Source organism: Silurus meridionalis, chromosome 11 (genome assembly GCF_014805685.1).
Source record: "Silurus meridionalis isolate SWU-2019-XX chromosome 11, ASM1480568v1, whole genome shotgun sequence".
Classification (NCBI taxonomy): domain Eukaryota; kingdom Metazoa; phylum Chordata; class Actinopteri; order Siluriformes; family Siluridae; genus Silurus; species Silurus meridionalis.
Window position 1 is genome coordinate 8,581,382 of NC_060894.1, and position 21,354 is coordinate 8,602,735.

Sequence of the window (21,354 nt, forward strand, 5' to 3'; positions counted from 1 at the left end):
GCTTTTGCTCTTCTTCGTTTGCTTTTCTCCACGGCTGAATTATCCACAATGCGTGCGTCTATTAAATGAGCTGGAAGCCCGGTTTGTCTTTCTGGGATTGGTGTTCATGCTGTGCTGTAGGAGTCACTGAAAGGTCAACACTGCTATGTCGGGCAATTTTTTTTTTTTTATGCCTGGCTATTTTCTATTTTTAAGCTTTGAACGTAAGCAGGAAAGCTTTCGACTTATCGAATTTGCAGTTCACACACAACAACTAATTAACCCTTTCACGCTCCACGAGCTCTTACCATGAAGGTAAACCCGTTCCATGAGGCCGCCAAGCCATGTAACCATGGAGGCTAAAGTCTTGTATTAATAAGCAAAGTTTATGAGGTGATAGAGGTTTGGTATCCAAGAAACCTTCCTCATTTGGCAGGCTGTCGTGCTTCCAGCTAAAGGCCTAAAAATGCATCCCTTTTTGTCGACATAATGAAGTAAATCATCCATCAGGCTGTTTAGCAGCTTAATTCTCACATGTGTACCTCGAGCCAGAAGTAAAAATCATTAACATGGTAGTTTACAGAGTAGAGCTGTGTGAAAAGTAATGTTCATGTGTTCCCTGCTAAAACAACTTTGTACACATTTGCTGCATGTGAGTAATAGTATCTGTCATTTCTAAGAGCCATAAAGAGTTCTGCCAACACAGCTGGGTAAAACCAGGCAAGTTTTTTCATTCGCAATGAGGAAAATGGCACCTTTTGCTTTCCAGACTGACAAGCGCATTATCAGGTGTAGAAAGAAACTGGAAACTTGGAGCCTTGTCTAATGTTGTGTGGGGCAAATATGGCCAAGTCTTTCTTTCATCGATGCTCTGTCTCACTGAATCATAATTTCAAGCTATTAATTCCTTCAGCTGTAAATCCTGGGATTTGGACTTTTCACAAATTTGCTTTCGGAGACAAATCGTGCGTGACTTCCATCATAATAGGTTAAACTACAGACCATGAAATGTCCGGATATCATATTCATTTTTTGAACTTGCACGTTTTATGGTTGCTTTGTCTCAAAAAGTGAAAGACTAGATATTTATTAACTTTCGCATTCTTTCAGCCACATAGTGCACTTTTCCTTTTGGTTTATTCAGGTTTATTTCAAAGCGGTGTACTGCACAGGATTGTGGTCTAAAGCTCAACACAAAAGTGAAGCTACAGAAATACTTAACATTGTTTTTGAATGGGAGAGTAAGGCCCCAGCCTTCAGCAAGCTTTTGTGTCTAAATGAAACTGCAGTGTATTCAATAACATTCACTATTCTAGACTCAGGGTGCATCCAGGATTTTTAACAACGGTTATATTGTGTTATATTTGAATTCTAACTCAGCTGTTTATAAGCTCCCTGGGCCTTTACTGCATCCACAAATGTCAATAAGTTGTGAAAATGGATACATATAATCTAAAACTGGATCAGTTGTGAGTAAGGCTGCTATTTTTATTTATTTTGCTTTATTGCCGTGCATATCAAACACAACAAATCAAAATTCCTGGATGGCTTTGTGTGTGTGTGTGTGTGTGTGTGTGTGTGTGTGTGTGTGTGTGTGTGTGTGTGTGTGTGTGTGTGTGAGAGAACCTGATGACTTTGATTTATCAGCAGAATCGGTCGACATCAAACAAATGTCAAAATTGATACACCAAACTTGGTAGCAAGTGATCTGAACTGTTCCCAGTCTGGGAAGATGCTCCTTGTGATGTAATTGTGTGACAGGACTGTTGTTATGATGGTAAAGAGAAGCATAATCAATTATTCAACTAGAATAATGAAAGCGAGTGAGTGAGAGTGAGAGTGAGAGTGAGAGAGAGAGAGAGAGAGAGAGAGAGAGAGAGAGAGAGACAGACAGAGAGAGAGACAGACAGACAGACAGAGAGAGAGATTTTTAAATTATTTTCTGTACACTTGTGTAAATAACCTGTAGACAAGTGATCACACATTACACAACCTGGAACTTGTTGCTAAGCATAAAGGAAAACAAGCACTGAATTATTGATGAAATTGACTACTGGCCCACGCTCCATGAGTCCAGCCAAAAAATATAAAAAACAAAACAAAACCAAGAGACAAAAAACATTTGATACACTCCAAAACTCTGCAGTATGCCTGAATAATTAAGGAAGCAAAAAAAAAATTTGGCACACTTTTTGATTTCATGTTCCAACTTTTGACTGCTCCAAAATTCTGCAGACTAGACCTGGATAAAACCTGCAATGCAACCCCCATTGCTTAAAGATAAATAAATAATCAAGATATAGAGGTTTTATCGCTGGTGACCCCCTGATCATGACTTCATGACCTCTTTAGGCCCGAGCAAGGAGGAATCTGTACCAGTGATAACGGAGTTTCCTCATTCTCTCTCAGCCACTTCCTTGACCATTGTTTGTGCTCGACTGATCTAAATGCTGTGTGTACACATGGTGATATCTCCAGTGTCAAATAACAAAAACCACATGTGCTCAGTGGATTAAAATGTGTTTGAAACAGGCTACTTCCTGTAGTTGTAATAAAAAAATGGAATCAAACTGTTACCCGTTTGGCATATGCAGTTTTTCTGTTTTGATGAAATGCAAAACTGCTCATGACCCTAAGAAAACCATTCCTACAGTGAAGCACGGTGGTGGGAGCATTATGTAGAGAGTTACTCTTGGCTGCTTGTTTTGTTTTCTGATTAATGCCTTTCTTTATCTGGTTGCTGACCTTTTGATGGATGGCTTCTTCTAGACAGAAGCACGGCCATATACTTTCCAAATTTGGGCAAAAAAAAATCTTGATTAATACTTAAGGGTTTATTTTGATAGCTTTTTTTATATATATATATATATATATATATATATATATATATATATATATATATATATATATATATATATATATATGCTACATGCTCGGAAATGTTCTCTAACAAACTCTGTGTTCTTCCAGCAACAGGTGTAATTATTTATTTGCACACAGGTGGACTTTATCGAACTCTTACGTTTTCTCGGAAAAATTCTAACGGCAAATATTATTGCGTTTTATTTGTGTGTTAATTAAGTCCATTTAAATTCCCGAACATGACAAAATGTGCAATAGTTCAACTGCAGCAAAACAGATGCAAGCCTCTATAATTTATCTCCGATTGCAAGCTGTAATTCGGTCTTTCACATTTCATCAGTCCTTCTGCATGTTTTTTTTTCCCACTCAAAGCTGAGAGCTCTTAAAGATTTTAGCGGCTGGAAATATATAATTTACAGTAGAGCTGGAACTTAAAAAACTTCTTTATAGGCTACATAAAAGGTAACAGTTCCAAGCTGTTGCACGATGTCTCTGAATATCTTCTCCAGCTTTATTGCTCCTTCGTCGTTTTAGAGGCCGAGCTCTTGAGGATCTGGGAGAGCCATTATGAAACATCTGTTAGTCTGTGGCTGTGTGTGTGAGAGAGAGATGTGGGAGTGTGTGGATGGAAACAAGCTGACTAAAATCACTGGCAAGCGTGTTTGTAATCTGATTTCTGCAGTGCTGAACTGATAACCTCGGTGCAGTATCGACGTCAAAGATGGCGGAAGCTACATAAACGTTATGCAAGGGTCTGTTGTTCAGAGCGGACGGCCCAGAATGCAAACATTACAGCATTGCTCTGAGGTTGAATAGTAACCTGTATGTGTGGAGCTGTGCGAGACATGCAATACTATAGACTTCTCAGTGTACGTTTTGAAGATTGCTATTACCGTTGAAGGATGATAAAGAATACAATGATTAGGATTATGATGTGCTGCAATGCAATGCTATTTATGTGCTCCAGTGTTGTGCAAACAGATTTGTGCAATTGTGCAATCACAGGGACTGGCAGGCACTAAGTAGGGATGGGCCTCCTGCCTAATTTTAGCATTTCGATATCAGTAAGAGTTATTCAGCTTATATCTGGCAACTTAGTTAGTAGTGGTTTGTCAGTGTTTTTGCTGCTGGGAAATGTTCCTTTTGTTTAGGTGTAAAATGGAAACACATGGAAAGCTTTGCTAAATATCAGCTCAATGTTTCAGCTGTTTTAGCATATTATATCTAGAATTTGTGATGGTGGGCACAGTGGCCTTTACTTGGTAATGCATCCTTTGCTGGGTTTAACAAGCAAATGGTCTACACTTTATCATTGGGTATTGACAGTAGTGATAGGAATGATTTTAGTGACTTGGTTCTTTGAATGTTGTCATCAGAACGAATGAATCTTCTTTTGAGCCGTTTAGTTCACTTCGTTTTGTTTTTTTTATCAGAAGTCAAATAAAATGTTAACGTTTTTAATAAGCAGATCCCCCAACACGTCTACATACACAAACTTTGACTATAGTTCCAATAGAAAATGAACGAATCATTTTTTGAGACTACTCGTTCTACTGAGTCACATAAAAGACTCGATCCAAATGAATGAATCGTTCATAAACGACCCATCACTCATTGACGGCGCCCAAGCAAGACTTCCTTTACAGCTCAGGAGTTTTTTTTCTTGCTATGAGGCCACACCTCTTTCACTGGTACTGAAAAGTACACAAGACACAAAACAAGACACAACACATGCATGATACACAAAGGAGGCATGACGAGCCATAGATCTTTTACTCAGACCGGCTGCCATAGACGCATCACTTACTTAGTTTTGTAGATATATGGACCACATCATCTTTACTCAGACCAGCAGGCATATTGGCCACCTATCCTTTGGACTGATGGCACAGAGGCCACACCTTATTTACTCAGACAGAAAGGCACATAGACAATGCATCTTTTATTCAGACTGGCTGGCAAAGAGGTCACACTTCTTTGTAGAGGACGACCAATAGTGGATTTTATTTATACCAGTAGCTAGGTTGGATCATACTTGGATTGATAACTGATTCATTAATTAACTGCTATAGTGAATTTAAAAAAAACAGTAAAACTGTAAAATAGAACTGAACTTCATTACACAAATAAAGTCAACTAACAGTATTGAATCATGAAAATGTGCTAAATGAAATAAATATGAATGTATGAATTAATAAATGTAATAGCAATAAATCAATTATAAATAATTAATCGGAAATAGGGCACTTTCCGTTCACATTGTGCTCTCCGTGCAGCTCGCAGTCTCACATGTAAAAACAAACAGCACTAGAGCCCGCTCTTATAATGACAGCAGACACCAGAGGACGGTATGGATTTTTTCCATTAGCTGACAGTTTCAGCAATCAACTGCAAAACCGATGGATCGGTCGGCCGCTAATTCATTATTACTGAGACTAACAAACACAGAAGCCATGCATTCATTGCTTGAATCTCTTTACCCAGACTTATATCTTCAACCTATAACAGAATTTGAATTAATGTGACAGGATCAGACATTTTGAAACCCTTAAAACATTGAACATACAGATCTGTAGTTTAAACACTTTTTTCCTAAGTTCTCAGTCTCTGGGTGAGACAGTGAACAGACCAAGGTTAAGTAAGAGCGTGTGTGTGAGTGTATACAGTCTAACCGCATTCTGAGCTACTGCGGCAGTGCTGTCATTTTGACCAGAGGCCTGGCTGCAGATCTGTTACTGTCCCATCAATCTCCCTCTGTTTTCTATTACTCTCTCTGCACTTTCTCAGTGTTGTACAGAGTGACTCACGTCCCTGAGACAAAACTTTCTGCGCCGCTTCGGCCAACCTGAGCTGAGCTGCTAAACTAAACTCCGATCAAATGCTAGTGTGTCACTGTGTGGATGTAAACAGTGAGTGAATTTGAACCATGCTTGTCCTTGTTGAGCAGTGGCTGAGTCAAAGCACTGAATGTCATTCGGCTGATGACAAATTCTTTTGAATGCACCGAAAAAGTTCAGAAAGAGTAAACCTCTAAACAGAATTTCCCAAATTGTCGAGATCATGTGTGCACGTGTGTGAAACAGAGAGATAATGATTGGATATTCGATGCTGAGTGATCAGGGTGTGAGATGATGCTGCCCCTCAGACTCCTGCCATGTTCCACACTGTTACTTTTGGCTCTGCCTGTATGGAAACGTCAGTACCCGTCCTACATTCCAGCAAACCCTCTCACAGTTTCTCACACCCGAAGGCACATGGGACAACCCGACGTGCGCGTCTGTCTGGGAAAGCAGAAATCCTGCTGGAAACGTCTTTGCGTTTGTGGACCCCGATGATTTATCTATGCTGATTTTTCTCTTTACAGTGCATGTTCACAGTGCTGAGGATTCAGGTCAGAAGTCGTATTTCACATTAGTGCTTTGGCACATGTGTGTATCGTTCAGAATTGTATTTGCTGCAAACTAAATCAAATCTGGGCTGAAAGCTTGCACTCCAAAAGCACTACAAAGAGGGCATTTCTCACCGGAAAAGATCTCACGTGAGCGGCTGCAGTTTAAAGGCACGTAAAATACCTTGCTTTCAGTGCACCCTTTTTGAAGTTTTTCAGATCTTTCATGATCTGGGAAATACATTTCAAATATTGGCCTCATTTAACATTTGTTAAGCATTTTGTAAATAGTTAGAAAGAGCCGTTACACAAGGTTATGTATTAGGTGTGTAACTAATGAACAGTAAACCTCAAGTAATCAGCTCTCAGTCATTGATAAAAAAGGACCTGCGTTGTTCAAATTTAGCAGTATATATTTTTTTTATCGTTTTATTGATGTACTTAAATAATTTAACTGATCAAACAACCATGAAAATGCACATATAAACTGTTTTGTGTTTGTTAAATAGAAGAAAATGAAGGATTTTCCTTCCAGGGATTCCAAGGTCATGGACTAGATGTCAAAAAGGTTGCTTTGATGTTGTCAATGATTGGAGTTCTGCTTCCACAGTGTGTGGGGTTGCAGTTGGACAGTCTCTGTTCAGCAAGCAGCTGTCTATTATGCTAACGCACACACGTTCAAATAGAGCAGTCGCATTTTGGAGGGCGCTGTCAAAACTGGCTGTCCCACCTCCTCGGAAACAATAGAACCCAGATCCGAGCAGATGTTCTCAGGACCACCATGACCGAACTGCGGATAGTAAAACTGCTGAGTGCGAAAGGGCGCTCACCTGAGATCCAAGCCCATTTGGCCCTCGTCCTTGTTACACGCCTTCCGCTTGTTTAGGCTGGGCCTCTTAAACAGCAGAAGTATGGCGCTCTTTGTATGGCGCTTGGCTGACTTCCTTTTCCCAGACTGCTTCAGAGTTTTCATTGTGGCTTTTTCCTCTTGTCCTCATAATGAGGTGAACTTTGGCTAAAAGGGGGGGCGGGGGGGGCAGCCCTGTGAAAACTCCCATCGTCTTCCTTTCCTAATATGGTAGAGTCTGCGGTTTGACACAAGAACATGCATTTCCGAGTAAAAGTTTTGCTAAGTGGTGTGAGGAACACGGCACACTCTTGTTACCAGGGAGAAAGTTAAAGGATCGGTGTGGGATTAGTTCAGATTTATTTGTATAGCACTTTTAACAAGACATTGTCACAAAGTGGCATTACAGAAATCTGATTTATAGATTTATATTAAAATCCCTATTAAAAGGTGCCAATGGTGAGGACGTGAAGAAATTCTGAGCTACAAATGCAAGCGATATAGTTTAGTTTTTAAATCATCACTCGAAAGTGCATACCAGTAAAGGGTTACAGCAATAAAAACAAGACAAAATGTCTGCGGGCTCCTAGAGAACATCTATTAGGGGTTTGTTGCGAGACGAATGCATTTTCACCAAGCTTGTTTATTCAGGTCTCTTTACAGCTGTGGCACGGTTTTATAGCAAAAACCCTGCTGTTTGGTGCACGGCTAGGAAAAAAAAGATTAAAGCCCCAAACACGTTGCATGACAGCAGTGTTTTTTTTATTAAGCTGAGCTTAAATCAAAGAGTTCTTCATATTGTTGCAGTGGAAATCTGTAGGTAAACTGCAGACGTCTGCTTCACTCATCAGACTCGGACCTGGTTTGTCTCATATGCCGAGTATTTTGTCCCAACACTTGGGAAAAGGCAGATCTCTCCAGTTACTTAACTTTGATCACTTATATCACTCAGTCTTCATGAGTTATTTAATACGCTCCCACTGCGGCGTAATGTGGTGCCAGTAACTATACAGTCCGTGTTACAGCCAGTTTGTAATGTTATTCCGAGTCCACTTTTGGCACTCCATGCCTAGCCTGGCATATACCAGCTCCACTCTGAATCCTCAGCTGTTGTCAGTAGAGAATGAGAAACGCTTGGACTTGGATGCCTCTATTTTCTCTTTGCCTTTATTTATGGACTGTGTAACGCATCATGTGAGAAGGTTTGAGTGGGTTCAAGCTGCTGAGGATATTTTTCTAAGCGAGGCAGAAGACAGTGATTACTTGCACACAAACATTTGTGGCGTTTTATATACAGCACATTAAAATGTTTGCCATTCAGTGCGCAGTCATGGATCAATGTCTTTCACATCCAGCCTTGTATTGTTGTGTTTTCCTGGTAACCTAATGAAAGCCATCAAAAGGAATTCAATTCATTGTTTCTGTTCTCATGTGTTCACAGAGTGTCCAGTGTTCCCAAAGGCCCTGTTCCCAAGGTAAGTAATGGTTAATCTTGAAATAAATTGTTTGAGGTGACCATGACAAAGCATGACGCACTGCTGGAAGTTACACAGTAGGATCTGGTGGTTAGAGTTCACTAACAACCACTGGACTTGTGTATCTAGTCCTTAATCAGAGCAGAGAACCTTCTCTAGACCAACATGAATTACTATTGGGTAGATTTAGCCAAGTAATGTTAGATTAGAAAGAAAGTAAGCATCATCTCAGTAATAGTTTCACAAAACAAGCATTTAAAGCGTTAATTCTTCTTTAGCAGTGCCAGTTTCTGATTTTATGAGGTGGGTAAAGGGTAGAGGACAGCTGACAAATTGAGCCTAAAATGAATAAGCTATAGTCAGTAATTGGTGGGGCAATTTGCTAAACTTCCAAAAGGACTAAAAGTACAAATTGTACTTGCATTAGATTCTGACTTCTGGATCCTCCTGTGGATGCAGCATGCGCTATGCAGTTGTGTTGTCACTGGTGATGCACATACTATAGATCCATTCCTTCTATTATACAGCACTTGTTTCGCCATACATTCATATTAGGCATCATTGTAAGTAGGGCTGCAGCTATCGATTATTTTAGTTATCAAGTATTCTACCAATTAGTTAATCGAGTAATCGGAAAAGTAATACTTTCTCTTTATTAAAGAGCAATACAAAATATACAAGAGGAAATAAGACAAGAAATGAACCAGCATTTTGTTTCCTTTTTAGAAAAATTAACATTTCTATTGCTGAAATTGCAATCTGTGAAAACTAAACCCATTTAGTGCATTTAATTGCCATATTGCATCAAAATACAAATATATCAATAAAAATATAAAAATCTATTTTTTAAAAAAAAAGGTAAACACATTGTACAGTGTTTTCTTTGTTTTAGTTTAAAATTATCCCAAACTTTGGAAACTTTCTGTTGTGTTCTTTGGTCCGTTTCTCCATATTTTTTTTTCTTCTGCACCATCTTTTGTGTTTACTTGATGGGGGAAAAGTGCGCACTTGTAAGTAAACTCTGAGCCCTGCGTACGCTCAACTCGGAAACACAGAAAGCAAGGGGAATCGGCGACACAGATATTGCCCACAACCTGTGCGTGGAACGTGGCGTACGCACAAAACGGGCCCCCCCCATCAAGTTCATAAACCACGTTCATAAACGAGACCCCAGAGCGGTCCAGAGTTTGGCGGATGGTGCTTCAGTAATAATGGTCTGAACATGTGTGTAGTTAAATGGACTAAACTAAGTATATAGAAGTATATAGAATTAATTATTTGCCTTGATGCTTTAAGTTACTTAAGGAATCAGTTCAGCCATAATTGTCAGTAAATAAATGCTGTATGCCTAAGACAGGAGTGTTGCATTATCCTGCATGAGATTGCAGTTGTGTGTGAGTGTTCTGCATGTGTGTGTTTTCCACCTCCCGCAGGAAGAATCACCAGAGATCATTAAACCCGTGCCCATCAGTCACCCACCTGCTCCTGCCCCTAGTGCCAACTCTGCCAACCCTCCCCAGAGTAATGCCTACAACAAGACAGCCCGCCCGTTTGGAGCGTCATCCAATTTTAGAGCAATCAGCCCGTCTTCTACTCCCACAGCACCCAAAGCCTCCATCCCTTCTGCCTCCTCAGCTTTCACCCCTGCTGCTCCCTCCCAGCAACCTCCACCACAATCTGCACAAGGCCCACAACCTCCCTTTCCACTGGCCAGCAGCTCCACCTCCCGCACAGTCTCCTCTCTTAACCCTTCCTACAAACCCAGCTCAGCCTACTCCCCCTTCTCTCACTCCTCCTCCTCCTCCTCATCCTCTGGCTCATCTTCACCAGCCAGAGTGACAGGCCCTGCCCCCCCATCTGCTCCCACCGTCCCACCGCCTTCGGTCTATAACACGCCAATTAATTTGTACTCCAATGAGAATGCATGTGAGGTGGCCATGGGTCAGAGGCGTGGCTTGCTGGACCAACAAGGTGGAGTGGAGCATCAAAATGGGTAGGTGGAGTCTATCGTCCTTAGCCCTGAATCATCTCTACACTCTTCCTTCCTCAATCCTGCCTCCTTCCTTAATCCTGCCTTCATCCTGTCCTGCTTCTGATCAGAGACTCTCTTAACGATGAGGGTTTTTCGAGTTCATGCAGCCTAATAATCTGTTCAGAATTTGGCAGATTAGGTTTGAATCTGTTTTCCGCTGAATCAGTAAACAGAAAGTTTGTGTTACATTTTTTAATTGATTTGAAACAGAGTGGAGGAATCAGGGTGGAAATCTGCAGACATTCAGCTACATGAAAATCTTTTAGAGCAGGGCACTTAACCATCAGCTGCTTGGATAATGTCCAGTCGGGTGCAAATTCCTTTGGGCAGTAGTGCTACCCAAAGCAGATATCATAATTATTAACATTTGAGAAGCTTTTGAGGTAATTATGTGTTTTGTGACTGTCTGGCAGTATTTCCAAAACCTGAGCCATGTAGGTAGGAAATGCCTGGATGGCAGCGAACAAGTCTGAATATGCATTCAATAAAGTTGGAGCATTTTTTCGACAGAACACATGCAAGTTCCCACAAGTCATTTCACTGAAAATATTTTCACTTTATTTGCGCTTGTTGCTGAAACAATTGAAGATGGAAACCTGAGCATTTATTCCAGGAAGATCAAGCTTGTCGAAATAACCGAAAGAATCTCGAATGGAGTAACTCTAAAAGTAATTTGCATTCAGTTTTGGTGAATCCTAGAAGTCGTAAGGATGCCGTATGGAAGAAGCTCATTCATTCCACTCCTGAAGTCAACAGGAAAAAGGAAAGAGGTCACATTCTGACTTTAGACGTGAGAGGCTGCGCTCCTCTGATTGATTATCCAGCAGCGAACCGCACGATAACCTCTCCACTTTCATTTGTCTGTCTGTCTCTCTTTGTTTGTCTGTAACCAGGCTGTACATCTTGTCTCAATCTGCAGGCCTGGATGAGAAACTCAGCGAGGCACTTCGCTTCGCTAATGCTTGCCTTTGTCTAATTGGTGGTCTGCTTAACATCATCTGTGCCCCCCTTTTTTTTTTTTTGGAGAGTGCATGCACTTGGCTCTAATTAGGGAACAAACATGGCCACAAATGGAATTTGTGTGATCTTTCGTGCCAGACCTTTAGGGTTGATTAACATGAGGATGGAAGACGAACAGCCGTGTCGTTAGTGATAATGTGTCTAAAAGGGGAGACGCAGCAGCAGATCCACTCAGCACATGCAAACGTGAGTGACGCAGAGTCTGCGTGTTTACAGGAAAACAGACATCCATGTGTGTATGGTTATGGCCCAGTGAGGGTTGTGGGCGGGGTGTGGTGGTGGCACACCTGGGTAGTCCTTCCTGTTATAACTCGAGGGGCCTCAGTTTGTCCCCTTTCCATTGACCTCAGCTGTATAGAAATGGCTTGGAAACATGTTTGTTTTTGTAGTGTGTTTACAGGAAACAGAGTCTAATATGTGTATAATAATGATGAGATGTGGACGAGGTGTGGCGGTGCCAAACCTGTGTAGTTCTTCCTGTAGTACCTTGAATTGTCCCCCTAATAATGCCTACTAGAAAATGTGTGTGTGTGTGGTTTTTTTTGTAGTGCCCTCTTTATAACTCATGTGAACCTATTTTCCCGTGGTTCATCAGGGGCATGGCAGGGACTTGGTTATGTGTTTGACTTTATTGACGAGGCCTGCGTCTCGTCGTCGAACGCTTTTCAGGAACTCCTGTAACTTCTCCTTCCACAAACTTCCAGCTGCGTTTACCAAGTCGGCCAATTAGTGTCCAGGGAGGAGCCACGGTGCTGATGTTTGACTCGTGCAGCCTCTCACATTAAAGTAATTCATCTCAGATGTTCCCAGAGGTGCTCTGTAGTGTGAGTGTGTGCGGCGCCCCAGAAGGCTTTGTTGCTGTTTTGCTTCCTTGTTGTCGTTGGCAATTTGAAGTTTCGAACAAAGCGTTTTTTGAGGCTCGCACAAAACCCCCCACATGAAAACCAGATTCAAGCTAAAGGATTAGTGGAACATCTTTCTGTTCCTTTGTGCGAGCTGGGAACATCCTGTTTGCTTGGTTAAGCGAAGTAGAAGCATGTGTGTGCGAATGAGAGCGTACTAACTCGATTTTCTTCATGCGCACCCTTCCTGCAGTTTTATAAGTCTTGTTCACACGTCTGTTCCGCTCTCTGTTTCTTTCTATCTCTCTCTCTCTTCTTCTTTTTTGTTTTCCCCTACAGGAGGAGCCAGTAACAAAGTCAGTGTTATTGCTATACTGGTATCTGTTTGTGCCTGTGTTTGAGGTGTGACGTCATTAACCGATTCACCCCAGTTAACTCTCGAAGCATGAATGTACTTGTCTTTAGCGCACTTTCCTAACTGGCATTATTTCTCCTTACCATTCCTTCCATTATCTCATTCGGTTCTTGTGTGGTCAGTGCTTGTCAGAGCACAGCATGTGCTCACGTCAATCCTTCTTCGTCCCTGTGTGTTTTTTCAAGGCCTGCTATTAATTATAGTACACAATGTGTGTTAGCACGGGTATTAATAGTGTAGCTGTTGAGCACTCTGACATTTTGAGTGTGCATGTGTGTGTGTGTATGATGGAAGGGAGCACCTAAGAAGTGGTTTTATTAGAGACAACAGTGAAATCTGCATGCAGTGCTGCCCTCTTGTGGTTATTGATGCAATTCCACCTTCAAACTGGAGGGGGGGGCACAAATTCTCAAAGAAGGGCCTGTAAAAATATAGTTTTTTAGTTACCGCAGTTACACCTCATCATTAGCAAAAATTCTATTTATTTATTGAGTCCTTATAGCTTTTAGCCTGCTTGACTACTCACTTCAATTCAGTGGGTTTCATTTAAACCTCAATAACTCACAGTCTGTAATTAATGTCTGCTCGATCGTAGTGGTTTCTGTCAGTGGAACGCTCAGGGATAAAAATTTTATGGTACTAATAAATAGACAAAATATTATTGCACACATTTACGTTATGCACTAAATATATTCCTACAGATGAAAAATGTACTTTACAGTTAAATGGGTCCCTGGTTACAAAAACAGAATGCTTGGTCTAGCATTAATGCCAGAGAGTCACAGTGCACTTGAAGTCCCTACTCCATAATGTCTAGGAGGGAAAAAAAAGACTTCATAACAAAAACTAAAGAATGAAACGTTTAGCGTCAGATGTGCCGATTGAGTAAATCCGTTTTCAGCTTCCATGAGCTGCTCCTTTATGTTGACTTTAAACTCAAACATAAATACAGACTTCTGACATATTGATTAACTGACTGTTATTATATCCATCTCTTACTTCCATAGTGGGCCTCACAGTATTCTTAAGTAAGTGGCTGCAGTTTGTTATTTGGAATAAAAAAGAAACACTTATTGATCGACACTCAAAATTCTGACCTTTTTCTCATTTCCTCCTTTTCTGCTTTCTGTCACGTCTTTGTAAACTCCGTCCCACAGAAAGACTCCGCCCAGGTAACAGGAACAACATGTCGTGATTTAGTGTTGACCTTTGTGTGTGTGTGTGTGTGTGTGTGTGTGTGTTTTGTTGTTTGTTTTTTTATACAAGGATAAAAAGCGTTTTCTTTCTCGTACATTAGAGGAGTTTGTGAAATATGATATTTTGATTTATTAATGAGCGACACACTTCTCTGGGTTTTTGTCAGAGTTCCCAGGAAGCCCATCGCTGAGACAGAGCTGGTAGTCAATCACGGCTCTCACCTGAGTGACGCCAGTAAAAAGCGGCTGATCGAGGACACTGAGGACTGGCACCCACGCACTGGAACCTCTCAGTCCCGCTCCTTTCGCATCCTGGCACAGATCACAGGCACAGAGAACGGTCAGTACCAACCTCGGCTCATAAGCCAGGGTTATTGTCCCTAAAAGAGCCGTAAAGCTTCCCCCTGCTGATACTTTCAGATGCTCAAGCAGCTGCTTCATTTCCTGTGATTTGTGTCAAGCAGTAGAAGTTAAACATGCGTTTTTTATGTATTTTTTATTGTCTTTTCACCACAGTTCTTCACATTTCTTTGTATTCCATTCTGTATTTCCCCTGTCGTGTTGCTCACTGAATTCTGTGTTCTGTTTCCTTTTTGCAGAACCTGCCCACGAGAGCAACAGTCCTGGAAAGAAGTAAGCACGCTCGGTTTGTTCTTGTGATTCGATCGATAAAGGGTCCCGTGTTCTTATGCACGTGTTGACGCATTATTATTTTCATGGTTCCCCACTGGTTTCCCCACAGATTGCACCTAAATTGATTGTCAGTCTTCTAGTTTGTCTTCCTCTATACACCGATTGGTCTATACCACAGGTATTGTTGTGTTGAACAATACACTGGGTCTAACTGCAGGTTGTGAGTAGGGAACTGAAGAAATGGTCCACGCAGACCACAATATTATTAGGAAGAATTATTAGAGGAAGTTATTTGGATTTGTGTCATACCTGATTTGGGTCAAATAAAAATAAATAAATAAATAAATCCATTTAAATGGTGCTTGTTAGTGTGAATATAGAGTCATATCGTCTGCCCGGATAAGCGAGTCCACTGTTGACAAGTCTGGAATTTACATCTTCACTTATCGTCTTAATTTCTCGAACGATCGTTGTGGAATGCAAACCGCACTGGAATGCAGTCCCCATGGGTAAATAATTAGGGTTGTGGGTAATCAGGGAGCTGTACACAAGAAGAAAAATGCATGGAAATGGAAACCATCATGAGTCAGTGGGTCTGAAGGCTAGAGTCTTGTAAACAACACTGGCTAGCGTCTATGCTGCTCGTTTCTGAATTTAATTGCCGTTATGAAGATTTATTGGTACTCGGGAGGCATGGATAAGCGAGCCATTCCATATATAGGAGTGTGTTAAGTTTCACAAAAGCTTGCCCCGTGTTGTCGCATGCTTAACACAGTATGATTTGGTTTGTACAGCATTGCTGAAAAAAGTAACGTCTTCTCCTGTTTCGTGTCCTCTGCTGTTGCCTTTCTATCGTGGGACATCAGGGTGAACAAAGTCGACCCTGAGGTCGTACGGCCCATGTACAACAAGCTCCGGGACTGGCATCACGGAGTCTCAGCTCGGGTGCTCAATGTCCAGTAGTCACGTGACGCTTCATCCTGTTTCCCCTCTGCTGTGTATCACCCTCACTTGGCCGCACTACACCTTTCATTTAACACATGACTGATTGTTCAAAAAGGCAGTTGAAAGTTATTTCAATTTTTTTGTGGTTTATGTGAAAGTCAGTGAAAATCAAGATGCAGGTTGCCAGGTTATTAAAAAGAAAGCAACAGAAAACAAAGAGAATTTGCAGATATTGATATACATGATGGCATTTTTTTTTTGCATGATTTACATCTCAAATTGTTATTATTTTAGTCTAGCCGGTTGTGTTCGCTTCTTTTTCCCCTGTTTTCACTGTTTTCTGTTTTTCTTCAAATTTATACTCTATAAAAACTCTGCTCTGCTTTACTGACTTCTGTATCTGATTTCAAATAGTTGCAGTGTCTTCTGTGTTTCAATAAAGTTTCTTCTTTACTCTCTCTTTCTGAGTCACTTGTTCTTTCTTTCTTTCTTTCTTTCTTTCTTTCTTTCTTTCTTTCTTTCTTTCTGTTGATCTGTCTTTTTCTATCTGTCTGCTCTCAGCATCTTCAACTCTTCCGATTAAATCATGACATCATAAAAGTCGGAACTCTTAGGGTAAGGTCGTGCAAAAGTCATGCATTACATGGCTGGACAAGTCATAAAGAAAGGAACAATGCTGCCCAGCCTCATGTTTTGGTTGCCCAGAAACCTACAGGATAATGTCATTTATCATTCCATGCTAACTGTAATGCACATCATATATTTTGTTCTTACAGCGTGACTACCATATGGGAGGCGTGTAGCAATTCTGTTCATCCAGGAAATTGTCTCTTGCATGCCGAGGTGTTTTTCTCTCTTTCTCTTTCTCTCACTCCTTCTCTCTCACTCACTCATCGCACGAAGAACCGCCAGCTCCTGTCTGGTCTCTGATGGAAAAACCGCTGTACATATCCAATATTTATTTATTGTCATGGATAAATAATAGATGAGCTTTCTCCTTTGGGCTGAGCAGCTCCTAGCGCTGCCTCTTTACACCCGTCCCTCCTGCCTTTATTCTCTCCTTGTTTTGTCCCCCCTGGCAATAAGGAACATAAAGAACAAAATGGAACATGTGGTGCAGGAGTAAAAGAATGGAGACAAGCAAAGCAATACATAACGTATTGGATCGGGCAGAGGTGGAACAGAACCAGAGGGTGCATTATATATTAATACTCCATTCGCTTTAATGCACTTTTGTTCTGACTAGCCACAGGGTATTGGAGGGTGGACATGCAGTGCTGGCAATGTCCTCCAGATGGCAGTATGGTAAAGACGTTTTTCTTACCCTGGTTTAATCGATGCATGGACATTCTTGTTTTAGTCAGAACTCTAGCTCTGCCACAAAATGCTTTTCTAGACACCGGTAAATAATAAAGAAGTGCATTGTGTTCTATCAATGGAAAGTGTAGCAGATTAAAGTAAATATTATTATACTGCACGTAAACAATGTGTCCATGAAATTTATTTTAGAGTTAAAGGGTCCTTTTGTGCCCCTGGTATAGTGTGTGAAAATCCACTCTTAAGCCCTTTGATCTATAAACACTCCAGAGGGTTGCACTCTTAATTAAAATCTTAGAAATATGAAACATTATCGACAGCCTGTAGCACAGGGAAAGACAGACAGTCTTGACCTCATAAAAGACGTCAGTCAGCGCCAGACGTGCTGCAACCTTCGTTTCATTCTGAAATGAAGTCATATTTGTTCTTGAGAAATTCTTCCACGTTCTGTAATCGGAAAGTGTGCGTTTTATTCATGGAAAACACTTGTAATACTTGGGAAGGGGTTCATGACTAAAGGGGTCCTTGAATAAACAGGATTTGTAAGGTCCACGTTTATTCACTGTTTCAGCATCACGCATTTGGCCACACAGTGGCGTCCCGGGGAACCTTGGAAAATGTGATTGAAGCCATTTTATTGCCCACTCAGGGCCGCATCTAAATTCCTTATATCAAGTTCACACATAAAAAGTACTGGTTATGGCGGCACCTCATGTAACCAGCTGCCTGTACATATGGCCACTACATGCCCAGGCCCTTCCAGTGCCCTACCTTAAACATGGCTTTCATGGTGCTTTCTCAGATACAGTTTCCCCTGCTGGCATTGGGCATGCTGGAACATTTTTTCCCCTACTCCCATCTGTTTAAGCGGTGCTGTAGATTTCCCATAATGTGCATTGGATTGTCGTCTTTAAACAGCATTATGAAAAGAGCAGTACATATGGACTGTTACTTAAAAGGTTTTTATTATTCTATTATGTATGAGAACAGGTTGTAAGTATTGTAGCGTTAGTTCTGTTTTTGCAAGGTAGAGGGTGGGACATGGATGGGGGTTGGTTGTTAGGTGGGAAACTGGGGCAGTAAACTGCTGGAGTGAAGTCAGTGCCAGCCATTTTTGTTGGCACTTGGTTTCTTCATTAACAAACCATCTGGGACTGCTGGGTCTATTGGCCAGATTTATTTGATCAATCTGGTCATGCTTAGATTCCTGAATGGGCCTAATCCAAAACACATCCCCTGTAATTGGCTAGATTGGCTAGATTGGTATTAATTGCTTATGTGGAGACCAGCTTCTAATTCGGTTCATAAAGACCAGGGTTGATATAGTTTCCTGTCATAGGTAATTGCTTTATAGTGTTCTATAAGTAAGTGTTTAATCTTTTCCTGTATTGGCTCAGACAATCTTCATCCGTTACTCTTTAATTACAAAACCCCCAAATGCCGTTCACCTCGTGTGTCCTCACGACGCCATTTCATTATGTTTGATGAGAAATGTATTATCATTTTACTTTTATTGGCTATTTGTGATTCTAACATTGGAGTAAATCATTTAACATTTAACATTTTACATATATATATATATATATATATATACACACACACACAGTGGAACCTCGATATTAGCGACCTCGATAGTTCGCGACTTTTCATTTGGAAGCGGACTAAGTGTAACTCGCGAGTTTGTACTAATAAATTATATAAAAATGTTTAAAAAACTATTTTATTATTGTATTATTTATTTAAAGTAGTGAATAAAACATTTATGACAAGTAATTCACAATTACTGTGTTACTCGCAAGTATCGAGGTTGCACTATATGTGTATATATATATATATATATGTGTGTGTGTGTGTGTGTGTGTGTGTGTGTTTTTATATATATATATATATATATATATATATATATATATATATATATATATATATATATATATATATATATATACATATATATATATATATATATATATATATATATATATATATATATATATATATATATATATACACATATATGTACATATATAATAACTGATGTATTATGAATGAAATGATTCGAGTCTGATATGATATGATCAGTATGAATCTAGCTTTCCTAGGCACACCCAATAGAAATAGTTTTAGGTGAGACCTAAAAATAATATAAAGCATTACTATAATACTATAATAATGACATAACTATAGACCACCGTCATAATGTAAATGATATCTATTATATTCATATGCCTAATAAAATGTTGTAACATGAGCAGTGTCTAAAAGAACACAGTATGTAGAGTGCGTGTAAGTGTGTGGCAGTGTGTGTGAGACTGCGGTCATGGAAAGGACAGCTGCCCAGGCTTATGGTTAAACCTTTGTGTGTGTTCCTGCTTATGGTTACCATAACAAACCCATCCGAGGATCTCATTTAGCAGCTGATGGTTCGATTCTGCAGCCTGCAATCACAGATAAATCTGCTCGAAAGCCAATATTAAATCTGAGTCCTTCAAAACTAATCATTCTACTACGATCAATACTGCGAGATGTTTGTGAATGAGTCAAATCAATAATGAAACTCCAGGTAATAATAACCCTGGATAAGGGCATCTGACAGATACCATAAATGTAAAAGTCTAGTTCTCTGTCTCTTTCTCTTTCATAGTGAGGCTGTAGAGGACGTTCATGCGAACACTCATTCCATGTCCATGGTTAAAACTATGAGCAAAGTGTCCTGCCCTGGGAATGGAGTCCCTGCTCCTATCACTGCACCTGCCAAGAGCTGGCAATCTGGGAACACTGCAGGTGAGTAAGAGTTAGAAACCTTTTTTCTAGAGCAATCCGGACCATTTTAAGTGCTGGAACAATGAAATCTAGATTATACTTGTGAATAATACTTGTGAATTATACTTGGGACTAATCAAAGATTAAAAAAATAAATAAAAATGAGGGTAAAAGTCAGAATCAGGGGTTGAATCATGTTCAGAGTCAGAGGTCAGTGGCAGGGTCTGAATCAGACTTGAAATCAGAGTCAAGGTCAGAGTAATACTCTGTACCAAAGTCAAAATCTTTGCCATATTATCCGGAGATTGTGAGTTCAAATCCTATGGAAACACAACTGAAAGTCTAACAGTGCAGAATAAGCCTTGCTTTCTGAATATGAGTGATGCATACGCTTCCTCCTTAATGTACAGTTGGATGGATTCACATATTTCTCAGTAAGCCTTCACCTTTCTGGGATTTAAACTGTTGTATAATATGGGGGACATGGTTGGTCTGAAGACTGAAGAGTCAGAATCAGGCTTAATGTCTGGGTCTGAGTTCCGAATAAGTCTGAATTTTTTATTTATTCAAATATATGAAATTACTTTTGGTGTTTTAACTCAAACTTTTGGTGTTACAGCCAAAGTGACTGTACAATGCAAAATGCCTGCAGTGCAACACGGCAACACAGATACACAAATACAATACAGTGGATTCCATATCAATACTGTCTGTGGTTAAATGAACGAGTCATTGATTACTAGATAAGTATTGGATAATTACAGACAATTGTAATTGAAAAAAATAGTATAAATTCCTAAAGTATTTAATGCAGTTACATGGCAGACATGCATTTCTGTATTTAGACATGCTGTCAGTACTAAAGTTATCGGATGAGCTCCGCAATCTCTTTTCCGAAACGTTCAAAATTTTCACGTTTTTTCAATAAGAAACGCAGCACAATTTCCTTCTTGCCCTGTAGGTGGCAACCTTGTGCTTTTTAATTTACAGCCTGTGTCACCAGTGTTTATCACCACAGAGCACTTGCTGTGCCATTGGATTTTAGAGCTTCAAGTTCACAGTGCCAATAAAAACTGAGTGATATTTCACTAAATGAGCTCAAGTGATATGCTGTAACAGTTACACTGTCAAATCGGGTGTGAAATTGAAATTACAACTTTTTCGCTATGTGAACTAGTGCCCACTAAACTGAGACGTTTCAGGGTTCATATTTTAGCCCAGTGTGCTCGAGGCTTGGTGCCATAGGCTAAATATTTACCCAGGGGACTGGATGATCATATTATCGTGTTCACTGTGTACCACGGAGTGCCTATAGCTCGGCAGTGTTGATATTTAGAGAAGGTGGACTGGGTTTACTAAGCGAGGCTCTCTAGGGGGTTTATCAAGAGCAAGCTGACAGGGGGTCTAGGAGTGATTGCTGCAAAGCACGGGTCTCTTATGGTAGAATATACACATTCGCCGACCGTCTGGCTCTAGAGCAAACACCCAGGGTCTCACTGGAGCCATGCTTTCCTCACCAAGTGCGCTTCTGTGCTGGATGGCCAAGTGCCTTAAGATTCCCATTCATCTAGTCATTCTAGTGTCTAAAGCATCCAAGCAGTGAAATGCTGATGAGTTGCACTGCCCTCATCGCTGCTAGCGCA

At 40.5% G+C, this 21,354-nt stretch overlaps 1 protein-coding gene across 4 annotated transcripts in view; it reads left to right on the forward strand.

The window, feature by feature from the left end:
- The window catches only part of pdlim5b (PDZ and LIM domain 5b), a 54,624-nt gene that overhangs the window by 24,382 nt on the left and 8,888 nt on the right, over positions 1–21,354 (forward strand). For 2 of the 4 annotated variants that reach the window (XM_046860685.1, XM_046860686.1), the window contains 7 exons: positions 8,518–8,551; positions 9,985–10,544; positions 13,868–13,888; positions 14,018–14,032; positions 14,224–14,396; positions 14,656–14,689; positions 19,593–19,732. In XM_046860685.1, coding sequence (XP_046716641.1) covers positions 8,518–8,551; positions 9,985–10,544; positions 13,868–13,888; positions 14,018–14,032; positions 14,224–14,396; positions 14,656–14,689; positions 19,593–19,732 — 977 coding nt within the window. Of the gene's footprint in view, positions 1–8,517; positions 8,552–9,984; positions 10,545–12,784; positions 12,802–13,867; positions 13,889–14,017; positions 14,033–14,223; positions 14,397–14,655; positions 14,690–19,592; positions 19,733–21,354 lie in introns of all 4 variants that reach the window. The other 2 variants (XM_046860688.1, XM_046860687.1) reach the window with 2 other exon arrangements.